The following is a 25,868-nucleotide window of genomic DNA, read 5'->3' on the forward strand; positions in this document are numbered from 1 at the left end:
GTCTCCATAGGCCTGGCTCACAGTGGGCATTTACGGTTCAAGGTGGGCACCCCTGACCCAGGTGTGGGCATTTATGGTTCAAGGTGGGCACCCGTGACCCAGGTGTGGGCATGCATGCTCAAGGTGGGCACCCGTGACCCAGGTGTGGGCATGCATGCTCAAGGTGGGCACCCGTGACCCAGGTGTGGGCATGCATGCTCAAGGTGGGTACCCCTGACCTAGGTGTGGGCACGCATGCTCAAGGTTGGTACCTGTGACCCAGGTGTGGGCATGCATGCTCAAGGCTAGCACTCCCACATTGTTTTCTCTCTCATGGCCAAGGGCCTCCTGCCATATGCTGGACCCCCTCGGCCCTGGCCCCTGGTAGCTGGGAATCAGCCCCCAGATGCCGCACCTGCTTCCCTTTCTGAGGGCAGGCTGGTAGGAACCTGGGTGTGAGAGGATTCCACACCTGGCCGCTTGTTTAGAATTCTCCCTGTGGGCCTGAGGCCCAGGCCCCCCTCCCCTTCCACCTGTGACAGTCCAGACCTCTTTGGGTGGGACCTGGGCTGGGGAGACCCACACTCCCAGCCACAGAGGGATCCCTGGTGGAAGGAAGACGGCGCCTTCTCTGCTCTGCCTTGTTACAGAGCGTTTGGGCCTGCAGGTGGGAATGTAGCTGTGCAGCCACTGTAGAAACACAGCTTGCAGTGCCTCAGAAAACTGAGCCTAGAATTACTGTGACCCCGCAGTTCCTCTCACAGGCTTGGACCCCAAAGAACTGAAAGCAGATACTCACACAAATACCTGCACACGAATGTCCATAGCACCCAGTTCACAGGAGCCAAAAGTTAGCAACAACCCAATGTCCATCAAGGGATGAATGGACGGACAAATTACGTTATGTCCACATTGGATATATGGATATAGGATGGGATTATTCAGCCATAAAAATGAATGAAGTACTGACCCATACCACTATGTGGATGAAGTGCAAGAAGCAAGAGGTTGCATATTATATGATTCCATTTATGTGAAATGTAAGACAGAATGGTGGTTGTCAGAGTTTCGGGGAAAAAGGGAATGGGGAGTAACTGCTCAATGAGCACGGGGTTTCTTCTGGTGGAGGGTGTGTATTCATCTCTGTGGGTTGCTGTAACAGTAAAAAATAGGCTTAAAACAGCAGAAATTTAACTTATCACAGTTCTGGAGGCTGGGAGTCCAGCCTGGTGAGAGCTCCCCTCTTCTTTGCAGGCAGCCGCCTTATTGCTATGGCCTTTCCTAGTGAGGAGAGAGAGTGAGTTCTCAGTGTCTCTTCTTATAAGGAAACTAATCCCGTCTGACGAGGGCCCCACCCATATGACCTCATGTAACCCCAGTTTCTGTGATAGAGGACCCATCCCCAACTCACAGTCACACTAGGGGTTAGGGCTTCAACATCGTAACCTAGGGGGCACCAGCATTCAGTCCATAGCAGGGTGATGAAAATGGTTCGGAACTAGCTAGAGGTGGTGGTTGCACAACAGGGTGACTGGGCTAAGTGCGATCGTTCTGAATGAAATTTCATCCCAATAATAAAAACAACGGCTCAGGAAGTTAGCGTTGAAGGTCCCTGGAGTCTTCTGTCTGGTGGGATCTCCCTCCAGGGCAGTGTCTGACTCCCTCCTGAGAGGAAGCGAGCCCCAGAGGAAGGCAGCGGTTGCTGCGGTCGTCAGCGAGCTGCAGTGTTAAACGAGTCCAGCCCTGCCCGCATGGCTTGAAATCCCTCAGCGGCAGGGCTTTGCCAACCACATGTGGTTTTGATCAAGGCCTCTGCTTGGGCCCGCTGTGCAGCCAGCAGGCCACCGCCAGCCACAGGCCACAGGACAGCCCTGCAAGGCTGGTGTCTCTCCCACGGACATAAGTGAGGTGCCCTCCGGCCCCCTCTGCTCCGTGCGCGGGGCCTGAGATGAGGGCAGGAAGGAGGAGCGTGGAGGAGCCGCCCCACTGGCCAGGCCAGGGGCCTTTCCAGGCATCTCCATACCCTGTGACTACAGTGCTGCCCTGCGTCTTCCCGCCTCCACCTCCTCGGCCTGGGCTGCTGCCGAGGACACTCAGTCCCGCCCGCACGCACAGCATATGCTCCCAGCTGAAGGCATCGGGCCTGCACCGCCATGCTGTGCACACACGCACCCACAGACGGGGGAACTCGGCACACGCTCACTAATGTGCATCGGCGCTGCTCGCCTCCAGCGTGGCCATGAGCACCTGCCTTTGCACACAGGCTAACCCCGCGCGTACTCCTTCCAGCAGGCGCTGCGGGGGGATGGGCCCGTGAGCCCACCTCACAGTGCAGCGACGCTGTTTTGCTCACACACAGCTTTGGACGTGAGCCCAGTCCACTTAGAACCTTCCAACGCGCAGTGCTGGAGCCTAGAGATCTGGGCAGCCTAGGGGGGTGCCTGCCCAGGGGGAGGCTTGAGCTGCCTTTGCCGCTCGAGCGCCGTGTCCAAATCAGATACCCAGCATATGTGCGCCCCGGCGAGGAGCCAGGGCCGGTTGCTCGTCCTGCCTGCAGCCTGTCTCTCCTGCGTGGAGAGGAAGCAGGATGGGGCTGTTTTCTGCTTGGGCGTTGTGACAGCATCGTGCATTTTGACGTGGAAGGCCTCAGACTGCATATTGGAACGGACGTAGATCTCAGAATTTAGTTTTTTCACTAACCACTTATCAGATGAAAAACTTCTCTTCAAATGAGGAAATTTCTAATTGCTTTATTCGAAATGGTGACGTGGCCCCAGGGGCCTGGGATATTGGGGGGGGGGGGGGGAGGGGAGGTCGGTGCATGGGGCATGTATTAGCTCAGACAGACCAATTGATGTTTAGAGTGACATCCTCCCACCTGTGAATGCCCAGCCTGGAGGTGGGGACAGTCTGACCTGGAATTGAACCAGCGACCTCTTAGTTCATGGGTCAGCACCACAGCCAGACAGGCCTGGGCTGAACCAGAGGGGCCCATTATGATGTGCTGGGTAGCTCTCAGCTGCTGGCTTCTCCACTGCAAACCCAGAGGTCACGCAGCACGATGTCCGTTAGTCAGCTGTTGCCACTGGAGTTTAAGGAATTCTCCCGGGGAAGTGGCCTTTGGATGGAAGGAAGTCAGCCTGGGTTTACTGGCTGGGTTTACGGCTGGGTGGAGAGGTCCCAGGGTTAAAGAGTTGCAAATTACCAGAGGGTAGCCTGGGGCCTGCATTGCAGGGTCTTGGGGACTTCGGGAAGTTGCTTGTACTTGGAGCATCTTGGCATGGGAAGTGACGGAGCGGAGAGGCCTCTGTGTTCTCCAGTGGAGCTGTGTGCAGCACCAGGCCTCACTGCAGGCTCAGGACCGGCCGGGGCCACACTCCTGTGCTGCCGATGGAGAGCCATCTGCCTGTGGGCGTCCCCAGGAGCTCCCTAGACCCAGAGGGCCCACCACTACCCCCCCGGAAGCCAGGCTGTCCGGGGTTTGCCTGCATGCAGGGAGGGTTGTGTGGTACCTTCCATTTGAGCAGGACTGTTCCTCCCTCTGTGACTTCCCAGCAGGTACCTGTGCCTCGTCAACAATCCAGGGAGGGGTGATGGGAAGGCATGGGGAGAGCAGTCAGCCAGCCTTGGAGCCCCTCCCTGCTGCTGCACCCCACTTTTGTGCAGCTCCCCCAGTTCTCTGGGTTTCTGGCTGTTTCCCCCGTCTGCTACAGCCTGCTCTCTCAGCTCCTGGACTCAGTTGGGGGGCTCGGGTTGAATCAGGGCCCAAGTATGTTTTGTGCCTGCCTGGCCTCTGCCTCACGCAAGCCCAGTCTCCGGGGTCTCCCATCGGGTCACTGCGGCTCCCCCGAGTCTGACAGTCTGCTTCGTGTTGCAGATCCCTGGGAGAAGCGTGGGCGCAGGTGAAGAAGAGCCTGGCGGACGAGGCAGAAGTCCACCTCAAGTTCTCCGCCAAGGTAACCCCTCCCCGCGGCCTCTCTGGGCTGGTCTTACACCGTGGTGTGCTGCTAGGCTGTGCACAGCCGCCTCGCCTGGGTGTGGTGTTGCCAGTTTCTATGCTGTAAATGTCAGGGGTTCCGAAGAGACCACAGTAGCACAGCCCTGGACCAGGGTCTGTGATGTACACGTCCAGGCTGGGGGATGGGCAGAAGCACATCCCAGGACGATGTTTCCGCCATCCCAGTGCAATAGTGAGTAATCAGAACTAGCCATGAGACAGTGAGATGCAGTTAGGAAGTGATACATGCTGAGTATTTAGTACCTTGTTTTTAGTGTAATTGATTAATTTTGAATTTAGATCACAATTTTTAATACTTGCTGTCTGGAGCAACCAGCTTATAAAATCCCTACACCTGCAGCACTCGGAGCCAGTACAGGCCGCCCCCCCCCCCCCCCCCCCTTCGTGGTGGTGCCCGCACACGGGGCAGAACGAATGACTCAGATATGAACCACGTGGAGGAGCTGTCTACAGAGCTGAGCGGAAGGGAAAACCAGTGCTATTTCCAGCTCCTGCTGTGAAGGGTAGGAGTGCCCAGGAGTGAGCTGCCATCCAGATGTGAGACTGCCCCGCAAACAATAGCTCACTAACCCAGGCAGCAGCCCCTGCACCGGAAGCCGCCCCTCCAGCCGGGCGAGGAGGGGGCTCAGCGAATTAGGCTCCTTCCTGCCATGCAGACAAGGCAGCGAGTTCTTTCTAAGCCGCAGATCCTGGGAGGTGCTCCCTCTGGGTCTCGCTGCCGTCCTGGCCCCAGCAGCTCTGTTCCCGCGCACGTGAACCCGCCGTCGGCTGGGGAGGTGGGTGGGAAGGCTGCCCTTGGGCTGGGCGGGCTGGGAGCCGGTCTGGGAGCCGGGAGCCTGAGCGTCTGAAAGAGCTCCTGCGGATCCCGGGACCCGTGGCACTTATTTCCCCTCAGCAGGACCCGGTTCTGGATTGTTCACAGACCAAACATTCTCCTGTGCTCTGTTTTCCTCTGCTATTTCCTTTTCCCGCTGCTGCTCACACCACCACTTCTGCCACCAAGTGCTTTTTCCCTCACTGGCCAGTTCCTTCACCAGCGGGGTGTCCTACAATATAACTCAGTGCGGACACTGTCTGTGGAGGTAACATGGGTCCCACAGGTTCAGGGCTCAGCCCCACAACACTCCCCCCACTTCAGACAGCAGTGGCAAGCAGTGGGTCCCTGGGTTACCCACACTTCTGTTGACTAGGCTACCAATTGGGGGTTCTCACGGCCCCTCCTCAGGTGTGATAACTCGCTAAAATGGCTCCCAGAATGCAGGAACCACTGACCTAGGTTTCCCAGGGTATTATACGTTAAAGCAGAGGTCCTCAAGCTTTTTAAACAGGGGGCCCGTTCACTGTCCCTCAGACATTCCACACATGCGCACTGCGGGCCCGGGACGTGTCGGCTGCTAAGCAGGACAGGCAGCGGCGGCAAAAACACCCGGCAGCCGGATAAATGTTTTCAGCGGGCCGCATGTGGCCCGTGGGCCATAGTTTGAGGACCCCTGCGTTAAAGGATGTGATGGATGATACAGATGAACAGCCATGTGGAGAGGTCTCTAGGCCCTAGGGTGAGGTCTTGGGGGGGTCCCAAGCCTGGGGCTCCTGTCCCTGTGGAGGGTCACCCTCTTGGCACATGCTGAGTTCACCAACCCGAAGTTCTCTGAACACTGTGATTGACAGCTTTTATGGCGGCTTCATCACGTGGGCACGATCGATTTATTTCCAGCTTCTCTCCTCTCCCCAGCGGCTGGGGCCTGCAGCTGAAATCATGGCTTGGTCTTTCTGGCTACTAGCCCCCTCCAGAAGCTAGTCAGGAGCCCACCCAGGGTCCCCTCCTTAGGACAAAAGAGGCTCCTGTCACCCAGAAAATGGCAAGGGACTCAGGAGCTCTGTGACGGGAACCAGGCTCAGCCCAGGTCAGCGACCAACTGTTCGAACAGAAGATGCTTCCAGCACCGTGATCACCGAGGAAATTATAAAGGGGAGGTGCTCTGGCCAGGAGCCAAGGGCGAGAATAGACGTATATATTATTAAGTTGCAGAATCACAATCAAATAATGTTCTTGATGTTTCTGTGTGGGACATAACTCATCTCAATCTTATCAGCCACCTGGCAGAATGGCATCTCCACCTCACACGTGAGAAGGGGCAGAGAGGTTAAGCGGAGCCTGCGGCCACACAGCCTAGGGGGCCGCGGTGGAGCAGGATGGAGAGTACGGGGTGAACGGGGTGCTGACCCCGGACCTTTTCTCCGGAGGCCAGTGGCACCCTGAGGAGCACACTGCCCTCTCTCGGGGGCTGTCTGGGCGGTGGGCCGGCCCTCCTGATGCCCAAGACGTTGCCGCTGGAAAGCGTATGAGGGATTTTCTCTGAGAACCGCCGCTGCTGCTGGCCGGGCAGTTAGGCAGCCGCGTTAGCCGCCAGCGTTGTGTAGCTGTTCTCTACAAAGAAGAGAGCGCCAAGCATTCACTGTTTGCCATGGATAATATGGCTCCACATGCCCCAAACCCATTTAACCTCTGCTCCAGAAGGCCCACTGAAACCCCACTGCTCTGTCGGCGTAAGAGCCCTGTGAGAAATGCAGTTTTGTTAGGCCATCTCCCAGGCTTTTTTGTCTGCTGGCTCCAGCCATTGCTGCCAGCAACAGGCTGCTAAGGACCGATGCCGTGTACACAGGAAGCTACGCCTGGCTCTGCTGGAGGAGACTAGACCTGTCCCTTGTGATGGGAGACGGTCTAATCATGGATGAGGCGCCGGGCACCTGTCAGAGGCTGGGGGCAGAGTGGGAGGGGAGGCGGGAGTTTCCATCAGCGCTGCCGCCACCCCCCCCTGATCCTGGGCGGGGCACTCGGCATCTCTGAGCCCCCATTTTCCATTTGAAACCTATTTGGGGGGAACCACTGGGATACATCTCCACGGCCCCCGCAGCACGCGGCCTCCACACCCAGCGTCCACACACACACACACACACACGCTTCATGAAATGCACTCCTCCCGCCTGCCGTGCTCTCTGATGTCTCCCTGGCGGCTGGCCCTTCCCACCAGGAGCTGGTCCTGACCCACTCACCTCACTTCACTGCGCCCAGCTGCCCGCCGTTTGGAAAACGCCGGACAGACCGTCTCTGCCGTGGTCTGCATCTCGTGGTTTCTCTTGCTCTCCCCTGTGTGAGGAGGGGGGTGGGGGGGCTGGAGTGAGGAGCTCCCACCAGGCAACCCGAGTGGATCGGCAGCCTGTCCCATCCCAGACGGGCCCGCCCCGACCTCCCTGGACATGCTCCTGAGGACTGGACTCCCAGTGACAAAGATGCTTAAAGTCAAAAATGAGTATGAAAGACACGCGGCCAAGTTTTCTTTTTCTTAAGGAAGAATCACCTACTTTAAAAGTGCTGAAGACACAGAGGGCGGCGCAGTGGGATTGGGTCCCTCTGCCAGCTACAGCACTGTGTGCCCAGATGCCATGTGGAATGTCCCTCCAGGTCACTCCTGGGCGCCCTGACCTCTAGAAATCAACCCCCCCACCTCCTCAGAAAGAGACCCCACTGAGGGGCTTGGGACGCTCCAGGCACTGAGGCTGCAGGCCGGGGAGCCCTCCCAGCCCCAATGCGGAGCAGGTTGCCATGGCAGCTGAGGTCTGAGCTCCCCTGCAGCAAAGGCCTCACCTGTGTGGGAATGGGTCTGCCTTCCTCGTAGCTGTCACACTGCAGCATCTCGCAAACTGCCACCAGGTGGGGTGTTTCCTACACAAGGAAACGGGGTCAGAAGAATACCAGCAGATACTTACCACGGACACCAGGAGCGAGGGGCGCGTGGCTGCCCGCTCCCTGCTAGCCTTCGAAGGTCATCCAAGAACAGAGCTGCTGTCACGCAGGCCACTGGGCCCTGAGGGTTTTGTCATTTCCCCAAGAAGTGAAGGGGTCCTGGCTCCGCACCAGCTCCAGCTGAATCCATTCACCGTGGTGGCCAAGCCAGCCAGGCTCCTGGCCTCTTGGACTCGGTCACGTGTGACCGGTTGTGTAGAACTAAGAGCACATCAGCCCTTGAGGTCTCCAGGGAAAAAGATCATGTACCAGCAGCCTGGTGAGGAGGAAGAGAGAGATCCCAGAATCCCAGAGCCGGGGGTGTGTGTGTGTGTGTGTGTGTGTGTGTGTGTGTGTGTGTGTTCCTTTGACAGGGAGGCTCAGCTGTGCCTGTCAGAGGCGTTTCTGGGGCAGGTGGAGGCCCAGGGCCCTGGAAGGCCAGGCCACGAGGGCACAGGAGGCTGACGGGAGGGGCTCGGAGAGGCTGACTCAGCAAGGCTCTAGGGCAGTGATGGTGAACCTATGTCACCTCTGACACGTGAACTCATTTTTTTGGTTGATTTTTCTTTGTTAAATGGCATTTAAATATATATAAGTCTTTGTTTTACTATGGTTGCAAATATCAAAAAATTTCTATATGTGACAAGTAACCAGAGTTAAGTTAGGGTTTTTCAAAATGCTGACACGCCGAGCTCAAAAGGTTCGTCATCACTGCCTAGGCCAAGCATGTCAAACTCAAAGGCTAACTCGGGCCACAAAAAAACAAAAGCTTCCATTTTCATAGAAACGTAGGTTTATTTCAGTAGAGACATGCTGAATACAAAGGGCTGAAATAAATAAGTGTTAACATAAAATAATAGAATATTTTAATAAAAATTAGTATTTTTTTGAACATTAACTTACCAGACACTGAATAACTGCACAAATTAATAAACGTAATGCAAATAAACCTATTTATCTTGTTCTCCAAAAGTGAAATATTTCTTGTTGCGCACACCAAACAAGCCCATCCAAGACTAATGAAGTGGCAACCAGCTGCTAAAATATTCGCTGCTAGTATTAGTGGAGAGAAATGGTGCGCCTGCGCATAAGGTGCGTAAGGGAAATGAGTGAAACACGATTATAATAATTAGTCATTAGCGAACGTTGTAGTTCATTATTAATAATTATGTATAACAGGATATTGTAAAAATTAAGTTAGGGAATTTTTATCAAAACATTTCTGACATACCGTTATATTAGCTGGGCCACAAAAATACTCGTGGGCCGCGGGTTTGACATGCTTGCTCTCGGCTGCTCACCTGGCTTGGCAGCAGCTCCACATTTACCTATTTTCTCATCAAATGCATCTCATTTTCACACCAAAAAAAAAGGTGGAAGTGAAAATTCTTCAAAAAGGAGTGGGATCGAGGGAAGGAATCAAAGAGAAGGAAAATGCTTGAAAAATACCCCCACTCCCCTCAGAGCATAAACCTCTTTCTCTGCCTCCGGCCTGCGAGGCCGTTCCCTGTGCTGGGATGGGAGGTGCGTCTCCATGCAGACCAGTGAGATGAGCAGCCCCCACCCCCAGGTACAGGGCAGAGGGGCCCTGTGAGTCCCCGCCGGCCTCGCTGGCTCCCACCATCGGTTCTTGGAGCTTTGCACCACGCCCAGATCACCTTCACAGGCTCGCACGGGCACAGAGCAGGTGTCGGTGAACAGAGCTGCCCTGCGGCACCCAAGATAAATGGCACCCATGCCAGTGACGGGTGCCTGGCACACCACGGTGGCGTGGTTTTGCCCCCAGAAAGCTTCCAGCTTGGAAGGTCAGGGCCCTCCCAGGAGCTGTGGGAGCTCAGAGGGGGAGGAGGTGACCACCAAGGGACTCGGGATGCTCGGGACACCAGCCTGTCCATCCAGCAGTGAACCGGGCCTGGCCAGCTGAGGCGACTTCCTAAACCTCCTCCTCATAAGTGGACACTCAGTTGTACTCAGAGGGCCAGGCCACCGCCCTAGGCCCCCCCTCACCTGCGGGGGTGGGAGCTGCCCTCCCCCAGTGCTTGCTTGCAGCTGGTGCCCGGGGTCCTGAGTGTGCCCCTCTCTCCTCCCAGCTTCACAGCGAGGTGGAGAAGCCCCTGATGAACTTCCGGGAGAACTTCAAGAAAGACATGAAAAAGTGTGACCACCACATCGCCGACCTCCGCAAGCAGCTTGCCAGCCGCTACGCCGCAGTGGAGAAGGTGAGGGGCCCGGGGTGCTGGGCCGGTGGGGGGGGGGGCGGCTCCTGGAAGAGGGTGGGCTGAGTGGGGTAGGTGAGGGGGGTGGGGGGCGGGGGCGGCTCCTGGAAGAGGGTGGGCTGAGTGGGGTAGGTGAGGGGGGTGGGGGGTCCCCAGCCCACACCTGAGGAACCTGCCTCCCCCCAAAGAGCAGATGGGCGCTCTTCCCCATGGCACTGCCCAGAGGGCCGGTGGAGGCAGGCGAGGCTGCACCTGCAGTGGGAAGTAAGTGGGCTCCACCCGGTCCCTGAGACGAGGTGCATACAGCCATGGTCTCCTGGGACGTGGAGCCTGGACGTGCTGCTGGTCCACGCGTGCCCCTTTGTCTGGGCCTCGCCTGGCAGATTCTCTCCTGACGGAAACACCCCCTCCCAGAAGCCTATGAGGGCTAAGCTGGTGGCAGCTGCTGATGGCCCCTGGAGGGAAGGGAGCTGTCCCCGGGGCTGACCACAGGACTTAGGGTGCGGGAGAAGAGGGAGCGCACGGCTGCAGGCACCCTAGACGGCCGGCTGCTGCCCCCAAGGACCTGTCCTGACCTAGACTAAGCACTGCTGGAGGTGGGTGACGTGGATCACCCTGTGCTTGCCCCCCGCCCCACTCCACCCCACCCCCTGGCTGTGATTTTAGGGCTGTCTGCAAGTGCACACGCTCCATCAGACCTGGCCTGAGGCTGGCTGTAGGCCAAGTGCAGTGAGAGACGGGATGAGAGAGAGGGTCGCAGGCTCAGCACAGTGACTGGGCGGCCCAGTGATGCTAGTCTAGCTGAGTCTCCTAGGGCCATGATGGCATCATCCACACGAACAGGGAAAAGAAAGGACTCATGTAGAAACAGGGAGGCCGTCCACGTGACCGCGGGCCCCTCCTGGCTCTGAGCCCCGTGAGCAGCGCTTCCGCATCCTTGGCCCCCAGGCCCGGAAAGCGCTCACGGAGCGGCAGAGGGACCTGGAGATGAAGACCCAGCAGCTGGAGATCAAGCTGAGCAACAAGACGGAGGAGGACATCAAGAAGGCCCGGAGGAAGTCCACGCAGGCCGGTGAGTGGGCCACGCCCAGCTGTCGGCACCTGGCCGGGGAGGCCCAGCAGGGGGAGCAGGGGGAGCAGGGGGAGCAGGGGGAGGGATGCCGGAAGGTGCCTCCCATGAGATGGGGGCCGGGGGCTGTGGGTGGGAGCCGGCAAGGCTGCCTCCAGGCCTGGCTCTCTGACCGGGAAGTGGTTACTCCTCCATGGCCCGGAGCTGTGGGGCCCTGTCACTGCAGGGAGCCCCTGGAAGTAAAGACTGCACCCCAGCAGGGAGAGATGCTCGAGGCTCACCTATGGAGATGGGCGCCTCCCAGTCAGCAGATGACATTTTCATGAAATAACCACGTTTCAGATTCTCCCTGAAAGAGGCTGCGTTGGTCTCTGCTTCCACCTAGTGGTAAAAATGAGCTAATGCCCAAGGAGGGGGAGAAAATCCAGATAGAACCGGTGAAAACTTACCAGGTATCCCTTTAAAGAAGTTTCACTGCTGCAAGGACAGGCCGTGGTGCTTTCTGAGGCCAGAAGGTGTGACGTACGGTTAGGGTTCAGATCAGATGGTCTAGGACAGGGGTCGGCAAACTCATCAGTCAACAGAGCCAAATATCAACAGTACAACGATTGAAATTTCTTTTGAGAGCCAAATTTTTTAAACTTAAACTATAGAGGTAGGTACATTGTTATTAACTTAATTAGGGTACTCCTAATGCTTAGGAAGAGCCACAGTCAAGGGGCCAAAGAGCCGCATGTGGCTCTCGGCCTCAGTGTGCCGACCATGGGTCTAGGCCAGTGATGGCGAACCTATGACACACGTGTCAGAGGTGACACACGAACTCATTTTTTTGGTTGATTTTTCTTTGTTAAATGGCATTTAAATATATAAAATAAATATCAAAAATATAAATCTTTGTTTTACTATGGTTGCAAATATCAAAAAATTTCTATATGTGCCACGGCACCAGGGTTAAGTTAGGGTTTTTCAAAATGCTGACACGCCGAGCTCAAAAGGTTCGCCATCACTGGTCTAGGACCTAGACTTTAGGTCCCTTCCACGCAGCTTCTGGTAAACCTCATACAGTCAACTCATTGTGGAACGAAGCAGCCATGGACATTTTGAAATAAGCTGGTGTAAAATAGATCAATTACAAATAATAGAAACGTACCCAGAAATAGAAGGCATTATATGCTTACAGTGATTGGGCAGGGAAACCTCGGGCGAGGAAAGGCATATTTAAATTCATGTAATTAGTTAAGTTATTAAATAAAATTACATTATAAAATCAATATCTTTGCTTGGGGAAAAATTTAATCAGCACATAGAATAGAAAACCTTAATTTGCCAAATTAATCACCATCAATACTTCCTAGTTTTTTAATGTTTTCGGTGTTTATTTTTAAATGTCTACACGTTAGGTCATATACTCTATGTTCTGAAGTTATATTTTAACTGGTATGCCTTAGAGCTAGCTAGCTCTGTTCCATTACCCATACACTCAATTATCCAGCCATCCATGTACATCAGACTTTTATTTTCTTGGTCATCTAAGTATTTATTTCATTGTCATTTTAACAAAATAAAATTATTTCTTAGTTTGTGACTATTAGATATATTGCTGGGAAATCTTTCCATTAAATATAACTTATTTATATTTAAAAATTATAAACTAAAGCCCCATAAAATAAAATTAAAAGTTTAGGCAAATACAAGCAGCAGCACACAGTCAAGCCATAGTGTCAGCAGCCAGAGGTCTTAGTGGGCCCGCACTTGCAGTGGCATATCGACCTTTTCCCTTCCGGTTCCTGTTTTTCTTGGGCTCAAGGGCCCAGTCCTTGACCTTGGACCAGGAGCAAAAAGAACAAAGCCCTTGATTTGGTTCTGTTGCTCAAGGTCATCTCCCAGCCAGTGGTGTGGGTCAGGTGCCGGGGAGCTGCTGGCCAGGCCCTGGGTCGTGTGCACGTATGCCCTCACCGTCACACCAGAATGACAAGGTGACGTCATAGGAATAACTTCTAATCCACTCCCAGTACTAGACTTAAAGCATCAACTAGTCAGCTTTGACTGGCTCGAGTTTTTCCCATCATGAGCAAAGACCGTGACGCCGTCCTCCCTGGGACCCTGTGATGATCTAAACTACACATAGCCCAAGGCATGCCCTCAGGGGGTGCACGTGGACCACCTGGGCATCTTGTGAAAGTGCAGTTCTGATGAGCAGGTGTCGCATCGTCCTAGAGCTGCATCCTGGCAGGCTGCGTGTTTTGTGTAGCAAGGTTCCGGGGTGCTGGTACCTTCGTCATGTTTGCGGTTACCTTATAGGTTGTTTTCTTTCTAATTACAAAATGTTTCAAACGTACCTGTGATTGCAGAAAACAGTGTAGTAGCATCAAGATTGAATAGTGATGTCTGTTTCTGAGCTCTTATGAAATAAAGTGCTACGGAAAGAGCCCCTCTCCTCCCACCCTGCCTTTCTGTCTCCATGCCAGCGCTGTCCTGGGGTCGGTGGGTAGCGCTCGGTGCGTGTTTCCATGCCATTACTGCACATGGATGAACCATACACCGGCAGACACATTATTTTGTATTTCAGCATGGCATCCTGCTGCATGTACACATACACACACACACACACACACACACACACGGACATAATTTGCAAATTTTTCTTCTTTAACTTTTAATGAGTACCAAGCTGCTTGTGACATTTTTTACCCAAAAAGGACTCTCCGATGTGACATGAAGCTACCATCTTTAGAGGAAGCATGTCTTTGGCTGATGATAGGTTGGGAGGTCCTAGGAGGAACCCCCTCCCCACTTCACCCCACACGCTGAGAAACCTCCATCCTGACTTCTCGGTGCCTGGGGTCAGGTTCGGGTGGGCACTGAAGCTGGTCTCTTGTGGTGCCAGGTTGCCCTCTCTGTCTTCTGCTTTTCACTCCCGCCCCCGCTTTCCACTGGCCTCCATGACCCCAAGGAGGGGAGAGGGCATGGCTGTGGGGTGCAGTGGCAGAGGGCAGCCACAGCCAGGACAGACAGGGTGTGACGGCGGCCTTGGCCTCTTCCAGGAGATGACCTCATGCGCTGTGTGGACCTCTACAACCAGGCCCAGTCCAAGTGGTTTGAAGAGATGGTGACCACCACGCTGGTGAGTGCCCGAGATGTGTGAGCAGGCCGGTTCCGTGCCTGCACTCAGGGCGCCCTGGGTGGTAGAGTGAGGTGACTGTGGAAGTAGGCATTATGTCTGCTCACACTGGGGTCCAGACCTCGCCTCTGGGTGAGTCCAAGCTCATCCATACCCTTGCTCTGGCCCTTCCTAGCTGTGTAAACACGGGGAGGGTTGGCTGTGCCCGGAGGAACCCCCCAACAATTTGGCCCCTTTAGGAAAAATAGCCAAGTTGCAGGACGCGTGACCCTCTCACCCCCAGAGGAGTTTCAGCACCTACAGGGGAGATCCTGGCAGGGGGTAAGGGTGAGGCTGGGAGCTGTGTAGGGGGAGCAGGGTGGCCCCCGATCAGGGGCCTGAGGGATCGGCCTCAGAGCCCTTCTCTTGCCTTCCCGAGATTTTCCTGTGAAGGGGCAGCACCTCCTCCTCAGTCAGCACTGGCCGCGGTGAGATGTGGTGGGCACGTGGGCACATGGGTTGTTGGGCCAGAGGAGAAAGGAGGATCGTGCCAGCTGCCGATCACGTTGCCCCATTGCCAAAGCCACGCCCGTCCGCACTGGAGTGACCTGCTTTCCTCCTGCTTAATCCCCTAATGGAGCCCCTGCTTTCCCCTCCCTGGGTGATCACCGGGGCAGTGACCTAGTTATGCAAGAACAACAGCCTGAGCCCCTCAATTCCAAAGATTCGGAACCACCTAGAAACCAAAGGACAGACCTTTCCACTCTTCCCTTTGACAGGGGCCACCCCACCCCCGCCCCTGCCTCCCCCGGCCTGGTCTCGGGTCTGTCCCTCAGCACTTGGGGTGGACAGAGGACAGAGGCCCAGGGAGGCACGGGCACCTGCATGTGTCCCATCTCTCCACCCCCGGGAACCGGGTGCAGATTCATGAGTCAGACCACAGCAGTCCAGGTTCAAATCTCGCTCCTCCCATAATTCCATGTCGCCATGGGCAGGTGACGTTCCCTCTCTGGATGTTCATTCCCTTGTTTGGGAAATGCAGACAGGAACAGAGGCTGTCTCTGCAGATTATTATGAGCACGATTAGGCAAGGTCTGTAGCGCTCCAGCACCCACCCGCCTGGCAGGGCAGGGTCCAGGCGGCAGTAGCTGCTGTGTCAGCATCCGCACCTGCACCGCTAGACGTGGGACGAGTTCCTCATCAGACCCCGAAGGGTCAGGTGGGACCCAGCCTAAGCAGCGGCGACGTGTGTGCGAGGGTGGTCTGGGCCCGTGTGGCGGGAAGGACATGTCACATGTCCGGGTGGAGGGACATGTCACATGGGTCTGCGTTTCCTCCGTGCAGGAGCTGGAGCGGCTGGAGGTGGAGAGGGTGGAGATGATCCGGCAGCACCTGTGCCAGTACACACAGCTGCGGCACGAGACAGACATGTTCAACCAAAGCGTGAGTTCCCCGCCCCAGGCGGAGGCCCCAGGACCCTGGGGGGACCACTGTTCTGTGGCAGGTGAAGTGGTCACTACAGATGAACCTGAGTGGGCGGTGGGCAGCCTGGGGACGGGCCTGCAGGGTGTCCTGCCACCCATGGGAACCCATCCCAAACGCAGGAGTGGATACAGCGCATGTTTCCCCAGGACAAAGCTCATGGTAGTTAAACAGCTGAAGACGATATTGCCTGCCCCAGTGAATCTCTTACCAAAAAGACAAAAGAACTAGGACTATGCAGAATAGCTAAAGCTACAATGCATTTGCCCTGTTCTGTGGTGGTAACCGTGGGAGCGAAGGGTGGAACTGCTCTCAGACCTGGAGCCACTGAGCCACTCCGCCCTGTCATCCAGCCTGCGGTCTGGGGGTCAAGTGCTCCAGGGAGAAGCAGGGTGGGACGAGAGGTCCCGGCTCCCGCTCTCCCAGCCTCTGCACGTCTGCCCCTCACGGGCCTCCCCTGGGGCCCCCAACCCTCTGAGAGGCTGCTGTGACAGCAGCCTGGCTCAGAGGCCGTGTCCCGGGCACTGCTGCCCCTGACGGCATCCTCTCTTCTCCATCCCTTGCAGACAGTCGAGCCTGTGGACCAGCTGCTTCGAAAAGTGGACCCAGCCAAAGACAGGGAGCTGTGGGTCAGAGAGCACAAGACGGGCAACATCCGCCCTGTGGACATGGAGATCTAGGCGGGCACACGTGGCGGCCCCCGGGGTCCTGCCAAGGAGAGGGGCCGGGGGGCCCATGGAGAGGAGGTGGTGGGTCCCACTGCCAAGTGGAGCTGCCCTCCCCCCCACTCTCCTGCCCACTGAGGAGAGGGGAGGGTGAGGGCTGCAGCCAGCGATTCCAGAAGGGCGGCCTGGCGGCCTCGCTGGGAGGTCCCCGTGTTCCCAGGCCAAGAAGGTGGATCCACAGCCCCGCCCTTGTCTCTGAGGCCGAAGACCCCCAACTCCCATGTTGTGCTTGCCGTTCCGGGAACAAACTGAAGCTGGAACTTTGTGGTCCCTGCTGAGCACCGTAGGGTCATCTCCCCGCCCAGAGCCAGCTGCGTCCCATGCTCGTGCCCCTGGAAGCCCCGAGGTCCTTCCTCCAGCTGGCCCTCTGGTCTCCAGGGAGGTCCCTGTCTCCAAGCCAAGTGTCAGGATCGCCGTCGTGGACGGAAGGCAGCGTTCAACAGCCCGCACTCAGAATCCTTTGGGGCCTTCCTTCCTTATTTTCCCCCCGTTGCATTCTGGGAGTCCGCATCCTGGCTCTTCCCTGTCTCCGTTCATGATCAAGAGTCTTGGGAAGAAGGCCTCACTTCCGCCTTCCCAGACTGACCTGCCTGGAGAGGTCCGGATGGAGCTACCTCATCAGCAAATCAGCCCTCAGTCATAGTGCTGAGTCGGGTTCCCCAGTAGATCAGGCATCCTCTGCAAAGTCTCTCCCAGAATCCCCAGCCCCCCGACCTGCAGATGCCCCCTCCTCCCATCCCCACCCCTCTCCACACGCTAAACGGGGCTGGGTCAGTCCCACGTGGGAGACAGTCTGGGGCAAGTCTTTGTCACCGACCCCCCCCCCCATGGCTCCCCCTGCTTGCATATGGCAGCAGTGGGACCACTGTCCCTTGTATGGCTTCCTGTCAGTGGTGGCCCCTGTACAGGCATCGAAGACTAACATGGCCACAGTAGGTCGTCGCCTACTGGGCAGCGTCTCGCCACCGTGGCCTCTTGGCAACTCCTGCACAGTCCAGAGCCCAGCATCAGGCCCTGCCTGGGGGTGGTGCCACCTTCCCTTTCTTCATCTCCCAATTGCTCGTAAAACCCGGTCTGCATGTGACGTAGGAAGCTTTCAGGGCTGCAGTCGGGTCCTTGCCCATCATGTGCTCCTCTTCCTGACCCCAGCAAACATGTTCTCTGTCATGTTAAGTCCTGAGAATCAGTTCGAAAGGACCAGAGGAAGGAGAGGGACCTGAAGGAGGAAGTGCAGCTAGCCAGGGGCAACCCGCGCCCTGAGAACCAACCCATCTTTCTTACTTAATCTTCCCCATCGATTACTTTGGATTTACAGGATCCATATGTTCCCAAGAGCGTGGAATTCTAGGAGCACAACTCACTGGTCTTTCAGTCTTACGTATCTGATGATGTATTAACTTTGAATCTTTCGGTACCTCTTGCATTGAGTCAGACCGCTCTCTCACAGTTTATGGTAGAAAAATGCTGAATGTACTAAAGCCAACCAAACCTTGTCCCTTCTCTTACGGAAGCATCCCAACCAGAAAGCTCCGTGTGAAGGCCTTGTCCAACCTGAATCTGTCACTGCATGGAGAACCACTCCCGGCTCTGCGATGGGGCCATGACACCAGCCACCGGTTTCAGGGTATCCGCTCTCGGTTTCTTTATTAAAAACAGGAGCAAGTAGGAACTGCTTTGTGGCTTAGAAGAGTAATTTGTGGATGATATTCAGCTATTCAAAGCCAGTGGCCGTGTTATGAACACATCTTTTGAGTGGATACGCTCAGTGAGTTTGCCTTCTCGCTTCTCTCTGAGGATTCTAGTCTTCTGCTCCTCCCTGAGACAGAGCGAGCTCTCCTCCCTCTTCTGGGGTAGCCTGAGCTGGCCCCGTCCGGGCCGGTCTGTCTGATGAAGTGATTCTTTCCTCCTCATCCCCTCACCTCAGTCTCGGTAGCTTTTTCACCTACTTTTTCTCTGTTTTTCTTCCCTCTTTTATTCATTCATCAAGCATTTAGCTGAAGACAAGTGATGTGCTAAGATCCGCGGGCAAGGTATGGGCTTATTTTCTGTGATTGTGTATAGACATCTTTTCTCCAGGGTTCTTGCAGGTCAGTGACCTTGGCGTTCACATACAGGTACTCTGTAGGCCTTGGGTTTTCAGGGATACTGTCTGTTGTGCTGATCCGCATTCATTTATTCAGCAGATCCTTGGGACAAGCCAGGCACTCTTGCCCGCCCCTCTGTTCCCCATGTAGACAGAGATATTTTGACCTTTCTGGAGAATGAGAACATTTAACCTACCACATTTAACCCACTGGGAATCTGTAATTATAGTACAAACTACCGTCATACGGCATTTACCCAATTGGTGGGAGATGACAGCAACAAGGCTCAGTGCCTTAGTCACTAGACTCCCAGCCCATATCCAACTTGAATATCTGAGATTTCTTTTTTCTGTTTTGTTTTGTTAATCTTCACCCGAGGGTATTTTTCCCATTGATTTTTAGAGAAAGAGGCAGGGACCGGGAGAGACAGAGAGAGAAAAATATTGATGTGAAAGAGACACATTGATTGGTTGCCTCCCGCACGTGCCCCGACCAGGGCCAGGGATGAAACCTGCAACCAGGGTACATGCCCTTGACTGGAATCGAACTCAGGACACTTCAGTCCACAGGCTGACGTGCTAACCACTGAGCAACTGGTTAGGTCTGAGATTTCTTTCTTGTTTTAAATAACTCCTCACTTTACAAAGAAGATGAAGCCTAAGGCTGGCCAGTGAAATTAATACTGAATTAAGAGCAGAGCTGGAGTCGACAGTCCAGGCCCCCTGTCCTTGTCAACAGCTCCCCACCCCCCCCCACCCCCACCTCCGCAGTCTGGGTGAAGGCAAGATCAGGATGAAGTCTAGAGCATCTAAAACTGCACTTCGGGGTAGCAAACACTCTATCCGGTCATTGTTTCGCGTTTATGTTCTGGTGTTTAGGTTGTAAGAGGATTTGACGGGGTCTATTCAGAAGGGTGAGTGAGTGAGTCTGGGTTTTTCTTGAGCGCCTCTATTGTTCATTTCTGAAAACAAGTGAGCCCCTTCTACCTGCCTTCACTTAGTTTTGTCTGTGAAAACCTGATTTTTTTTAAAAAAAATTCTCTATGACAAACGGTCTTCGACGTGAGCTGGTGGCCATGACAGCCTCCAGGAAAAGCCACTGGTTCCTCTCCGTTTTTTTCTAGTGTTTTTGATCAGTATTGCAAAGCCCTGGCAACTGAACTGCACACAGCAGGGGCTGTCCTGAGGGAGGTTCTGCCGCGGGCGCCTGGGCCTCCTCTCTACCTCGACCCAGGCCCAGGGGGCGGGAGGATTCCGCAGCCGGAGGCACGTCTCTGCTCAGCGCTGAAGGCCACAGAAGCCGCCCAATTCATGAACCAGGGATTTGTTTCCGTTCCCTGTGTGAAACCCCATCAATGACTAGGTGAGTGGAGGGGTGCAGAAAGCTCTTGTTTCCCCAAGTCCCTTCTGAGAAACACAAGCCATAAAATTCAAAGGAGTCGAAGACCTCCGCTTGGTTCAGTGATTCTGCTTCCGGCTGTGAGAGGCCTTGACACGGAGCAGAGCATCTGCACAGGATCCCGCAGACCTGCTGGTTACTGTGTCGGCAGGGAGCGCACTTTGCAAATGCTCCGTGGAGTACAGATGGCGGCGTGCTTACTTGGCCAGCACCCCAACGTACTCCCCTGGTCCTTCCCACCCCACGGGACACACTGCCTTTCCTTTCTCCAGGTTTATTGAGGTATTTGATATACAGTATGGGGTTTATTGACATACAGTAAAATTCGCCCTTTTGAAGTATATTGATTCTGTGAATTTTGACAAACTTATCCAGCCTTGGAACCACCTCTAAAATCAACATGATATTTCCATCGCTCCACAAACTCCCCCAGAGCCCCGGCGTCCATCCACTCCTCCCACCCCAAGCCCTTGGCAGCCACTGATTAGCTTGCTGACCTTATAGTTTCTCTTTTCTAGAAGGTTGTATAAATGGAGTTACGCTGTGTAGCCTTTGGGTCTGGCTTTTTTCACTCAGCTGGTGGTGTTGAGTCAGCCTGTTTGCGTGGCTACTTCCAGCCCGAGGCTCCTTCTCCAAATGCCAGCTGTGCCCACAGGTAGTCCTGGGGGCTCACACTTGCCTTTTTGGTTCGTGTCAGGATTGCACAATGCAGAAGGTTGCCAGGGATTGGGCGGAGGGGTGGGCGGGGTCTGGGCTGCCTCTCACTTCTGCTGTGCCCTGAAGCTTGCATCTCAACCTGCAGGTCCCCTCTCTCCTGGGGACCCGCACGTCTGCTCAGCTTGCACAGTCCTTGGCATTGAGCATTGGGGGGAAAGGGGGAGGGGGAGGGAATGGGTGTAGCATGGATGAGAAGGCAGGGGCCTGGCCTTGGCTCCTCACCACCCTTTCCTGCATCTGCTTCATCTGCAAACCGAGGGTATTATTCTAGAAGGTCTCAGGCCTCCTGCAGTCACTGCATCCTGTCTTCCCACTAGTCCTTCCCAATTCTGTACCCTGTGCACATGGCCACAGCTAATCTGGGTCCCATCAGCGCAGTGGTGCGTGGTGTTACCTAAACTCCTCACGAGAGGGACACCCTGCATTTCTCCATTTAGATACAAATGAAGCGACAAAAGTTTTGTGAGCTATTGAGAGAGGGCATTCCTCCCTAGGACCCCCAAGGTGACCTGTCTTGATCTTGGCCGGCTCAGTGACAGGTGCGCCCTGGGAGGCAGCCAGGCCCCCCTCCAAGCAAACTGAACACACCTGAGCCCAGGCCGGGCCAGCGCGAGGCCACAGGCTCCCGTGCTAGAGCCCAGGTCTGCGCCGCTGGGAGGCCCTGGGCTGCATTTTGCCAGGGAGGACTCCTCACCCCCACCCTTAGGAGTCCTATTTCTGTCCGGCCTGTCTTGAAGGGAGGCACCCAACTCCTGCGGCTGTAGGTTGGGGTGAGGCTAAGACAAGTGACAGAGCATGTTCCCCCTCCCCCTCACCATCTAGACGCTGGGCCAGGCTCTCAGGCGCCTCTGCTGGGAGGTGCCTCTGAGGGAGAGGGGCTGTGACCACCTCTGACCTCTCTGGGCGCTGTTCAGGGGACACTGACCCTTTGTGTTTCAGGGAGATTCCCGATGGGATTGCAAGGGTGAATGCAAAGGGTCCGGCACATGGGTGCTCTACTGGGCACATGGGTGCTCTACTGGGCACATGGGTGCTCTACAGAGGTTCCAGGGGCAAGAGCACTGGACTGGCCGCTCTGCTGTCTCATTTGTCCCGTGACCTAAAGTCACTTCCCCTCCCGGGACCTCTGTGGACCCATCTGTCAACGGAGACGCTCCCTTCCAGCGTCATAAACAGCAGCCTGGCTCTCAGGAGCCGTGGCCTCTGGGCGGCCATGTGGACCCGGGGACAGACATTCAAAGGGACCCCAGCCACCCTTGGTGATGGGCCCCGAGTCTGCATCTGGGCCCTGCCCACAGGAGGGAGGCGAAGGGGCAGAGCGGCACGGCCGTTCTTTCGCAGACACGAGCACATCACAAACCCTACGAAGGTGGAATTTTCTAACAAAATAAACTTGCTTGTTTGGTCTGTTTTCTGTAACTTTTGCTAAATACTTTATACATTTTTAATGTTGCAAAGCTGTGTCTCCTGCCAGCATTCCTCATCCCGGTATGAATGTGTTTACTTCGAATTGTATATCCTTCCCCTCTGGCTGCCTAGGTCGGTAAATAAAATCGATGTAATATAATTTATAAGTAACACTGTTGAAACTCCGATCCCTATGGGGGCACCCTTCCCACCCCCTGTAATAGCATTTGTGTGTATTAATGCTGAAGAATTAAATGTTTAAAGGGTTTAAATTTTGAAGGCATTTGCTATCTATAATTGTTCTGCGTTATCATAAAGCGTTTTCAGGAAGTTAAATGCGCTCCCATTTTTCCCCCCGGCTCTGTGTGGACACTTGAATGCTTAGAGTCACCCCATGGGAAATAAACTGTCCAGCGACGCTGGTCCCGCTGGGTGACCCTCCCTCCTGGAGCGCGGCCATGCTCTCCTTTGTACAAATGGTCTTGGCATTCCTCCAGGCTCCCGGGATCGGTGATAAGTTTTCTCCTGATGGCTTAGCAGAGGGCCAAGAGGGCCACAGAGGTGCCACGCCCCCGTACCCACACACCTGGCCCCAGCCTCGTCGGCTCTCCTGGTGACTTATCCCTACAGACACAAGGGGATCCTGGCTATAGTTTCTCATCTCATCCATCCATCCCTTCCTCACTTCGTGCCAGAATTATTCAGCACCTACTACAGTGTTCCAGATCCTGGGAACGCCGTGCATGAAACAAGCCGAGGGGGAGGTCATCTTGTCTTTGAGCTCAGAGCAGGGGAAGGGGGAGTAATGGGGGTCAGGGCTGGGGGCTAAGACAGCTCCTGGTTTGGGGTGCGAGCAGGGCCAGCCTCTGGGAAGAGCCTGCTGCTTGCAGTCAAGGTCAGGCTCAGGGGAGACACACTGAGACTGGCTGGAGACGAGCCTTCTCCCCAGTGGTCTTCGGGGTTCGGGGAGAGTTTATGGTCCCCGCTCAGACTTAACAAATCCATTCACAATACATCATCTCCAACAACTTGTTTGACTAAGGAGCATAAACTCTCCCTCTGATAGAAGATGTTTATGCAGGTTTTCAAACAAACCTCCAGGTCATGACCCCTCTCTCAGCAGCATCAACACAGCTGCCTGTGGTCCCCTCCAGCGGTCCGGCCCCTCTGGGCACAGCAACCTGAAGAATGTGGACAGTGCCAGGCTGCCTCTGACCGGTTCCAGCTCCTTCCTCCCTTGCCCTTGGAAAGGGCAGAGAGGTCGGGGGCATAGAGGGGGGGGGGGGTGGCTCCAGCTACCTCTGTGTTAACCCAGGGCCCTGTTTCCTTGCCCACATCTTCTGTTGTCATGGCAACCCCAGCTCCTCACCTATAGAAATGGAGCTTCTTGCCCCCTCGGCTCGGGCCATGGTAATGTCTCAAGAAGAGCCCTGGATGGGAGCCTGCGAACCTGGGCTTTCCTCCCGCGTTGCCATTTAGCCGCCCTGTGACCCAGGCAGGCGGAGTGTGCCTGGGAGCTCCGTTTCTCCCTGTGACACCAGCCTGGCCTCACCTGTAGGCTTGGTGTGTACAGCCCGGGACCAGGAGGCACTTCTCATGGCCTCTCACACCTGGTTCCGAGGTCAGGGGTGAAGCCTCTGCCTCATTTCATGGCCTGGGTTTGTTTTGTTTGGTTTTTAGTCCAGTGACTGTCCTATTTCTAACTGCTCTTGAGAACAAATGCCTTGCTACAGGATAGTGAAATCTAGAACAAGAGAAAGGTCTCCTAATCTATACTAATACAAAAGTAATACGCTAATTAGACCTGGTCGACCGGACATCTGGTCATCCTTCTGAACAAAGCCGCAGTGGTGGGTGTTGAGGCAGAGGCAGTTAGGGGCAATGAGGCCCCAGAGGAGCAGTTAGGGGTGATCAGGCAGGCAGGCAGGCAGGTGAGTGGTGAGGAGCCAGCGGTCCCTGCGGGATCAGGCCTAAACCGGCAGTCAGACATCCCCCAAGGGTCTCGGATTGGAGAGGGTGCAGACGCCCCCCCATGCATGAATTTCATGCACCAGGCCTCTAATAAGAAATAATGTGCTCTCACACACTAATGGGGGGAAGGAGTGAGTACACACACACATGAAACCACACATACACCTAACATGAAGGCCTCTTGAGGAAGACTCTGGAGCCACAGGGGATGCGTGGGCAGGAGGGATGGTCAGCACTGCTGGTGCCTGAACTTCTCAGTCCTTCCTAAGCAGCATGCAGGTGGGCCTGGCAGGTGGCTTTCCCAGCAGCAGGGCCGCTGGCCCCGGCCATTAGCCTGTTGTGATAGGGTGCAAACCCTAACTCACCGCCTGGAGATTGTGGGGTCTATTCTTTGTTGTTATGAGCCCTGAGCAAAGAGGAGACATCTCTTCCATCCAATTTGGCAATTTTGGGGTTCCAGGTGCATGCCCCTCCAGCATTGTGCTCAGCCAAGCCAGGGCACTGCCGACCTCTCCTGTGGGTGATGAGAAGTCAGGTACAAAACACACTTGCGCGGACTCCTCCTGTGTCCAGTGCTCGTGGCTGAGCCGACCGTGGGGATGTGAAGGCTTCCCTTGCAAGGCTCCCTACCTCCCATGCATCCATCCACTCACCCCCCAAGCACGTGGAGTCTGCTAGTCCAGGCATCAGGCTGGGGGCAAACTGGCAACCTGCGAGCTGAAACTGAACCTCAGATATGTTGTATTTGGCCCACACCATGTTTCTAAAATGTTTGAATTGACTCTCAACGTTTAAAAGTTTGGAAATTGCATCTCAAAATCTGATTTCTGGGTTTCTCTTGGATAATCACTGGGCCATAATCCCATATGACCACATTCAAATGGAGTTGAACACTGGCAACCCCTTGCATGTGTAGCACAGGCCTCACCACGCCCTATTGTCTCCCTGATCCAGTTGTTTCGCTTCCCCCCTCCCCTTGCTGGCTCTTGTAGGCAGTTTAGTTTTGAATCCCTGTTGTAGGTGAATAATAACAAAAGCTGACATGTATTTAGCACTTAGCATGTGCCGGGCTCTGTTCTAAGTATGTTGCACATATCCACCCATTCCAGCCTCACAAAAACAATGACATAGACACTGTTATCTATTATCGTGCCTGTTCACTGAAGGAACGCTCGCCGAAGGTCTCCACCTGCCAGGCACGCCCCGATCTGGCAATGACAGACAGATCCTCCATCCACGGAGCTCTCATTCCAGGGAGGGGACAGACAGACAGCACATGGGATAAGTAAAGAGGAAGCCAGAAGGTGTGCGGGGGAGGGAGCAAAATAAAGCAGGATGAACAGTCTGGGGGTGCTGAGGGGTGGGGGTGGGCTGTGCAATTGCAATAGAGTGGGCGGTATAGGCCTTGCTGAGGGGACAGTTCAGGAAGACAGGAAGGAGGCGAAGGGCTAGGAGAAGAGCGTTCAGCAGAGAAAGGTTACAAAACGTTGCCTCAGGTCACACCGCTAATAAATTGCCAAGTTGGGATTTGAGCCCAGGCGGTCTGCTGAGCTTGGCCCCTGCACCGGAGAGCTCAGTGAAAGATGAGACCCTCTGAGTTAGGGGAGTTAGGGCGGGGCACAGGCTGGGACATCCTGGCGCTGAGAGAGCTGGAGTTGGGGGTGGGGAGCGATGAGCCAGGGGCAGCGGGGAAAACCTTGGCCCAAGGCTTAGGCCCTGAAGGGTCTGACCTCCCCCCTGTCCTCCCAGAGGCTAGAATGGACTCAGCACCTGCGACCAGCTCTTTACTTTAATCTCAGGGGGGTTCTGGGAGCTCATCTGCCTCCCCTCCCAGGTCTGGGCCCCCCTCCCTCCAAGTACTGGGGTGAACCTGCCGCAAATCCTCCTAATCCGCCAGCCTCTCCGTGGGTCTGCGTCC

General features: G+C 55.3%; 1 protein-coding gene across 6 annotated transcripts in view; it reads left to right on the top strand.

Moving 5' to 3' along the window:
- GAS7 (growth arrest specific 7) overlaps positions 1-22,258 on the top strand; it is a 207,304-nt gene extending 185,046 nt beyond the window's left edge. For all 6 annotated transcript variants that reach the window (XM_059668629.1, XM_059668632.1, XM_059668628.1 and 3 more), the window contains 6 exons: positions 3,857-3,935; positions 9,872-10,000; positions 10,946-11,069; positions 14,111-14,190; positions 15,511-15,609; positions 16,215-22,258. In XM_059668629.1, the coding sequence (XP_059524612.1) occupies positions 3,857-3,935; positions 9,872-10,000; positions 10,946-11,069; positions 14,111-14,190; positions 15,511-15,609; positions 16,215-16,328 (625 nt within the window). In that variant the 3' untranslated portion in view covers positions 16,329-22,258. The remainder of the gene's footprint in view (positions 1-3,856; positions 3,936-9,871; positions 10,001-10,945; positions 11,070-14,110; positions 14,191-15,510; positions 15,610-16,214) is intronic.
- Positions 22,259-25,868: the final 3,610 nt, after the last annotated feature.

The sequence above is a fragment of the Myotis daubentonii genome, chromosome 16, assembly GCF_963259705.1.
Source record: "Myotis daubentonii chromosome 16, mMyoDau2.1, whole genome shotgun sequence".
Lineage (NCBI taxonomy): Eukaryota > Metazoa > Chordata > Mammalia > Chiroptera > Vespertilionidae > Myotis > Myotis daubentonii.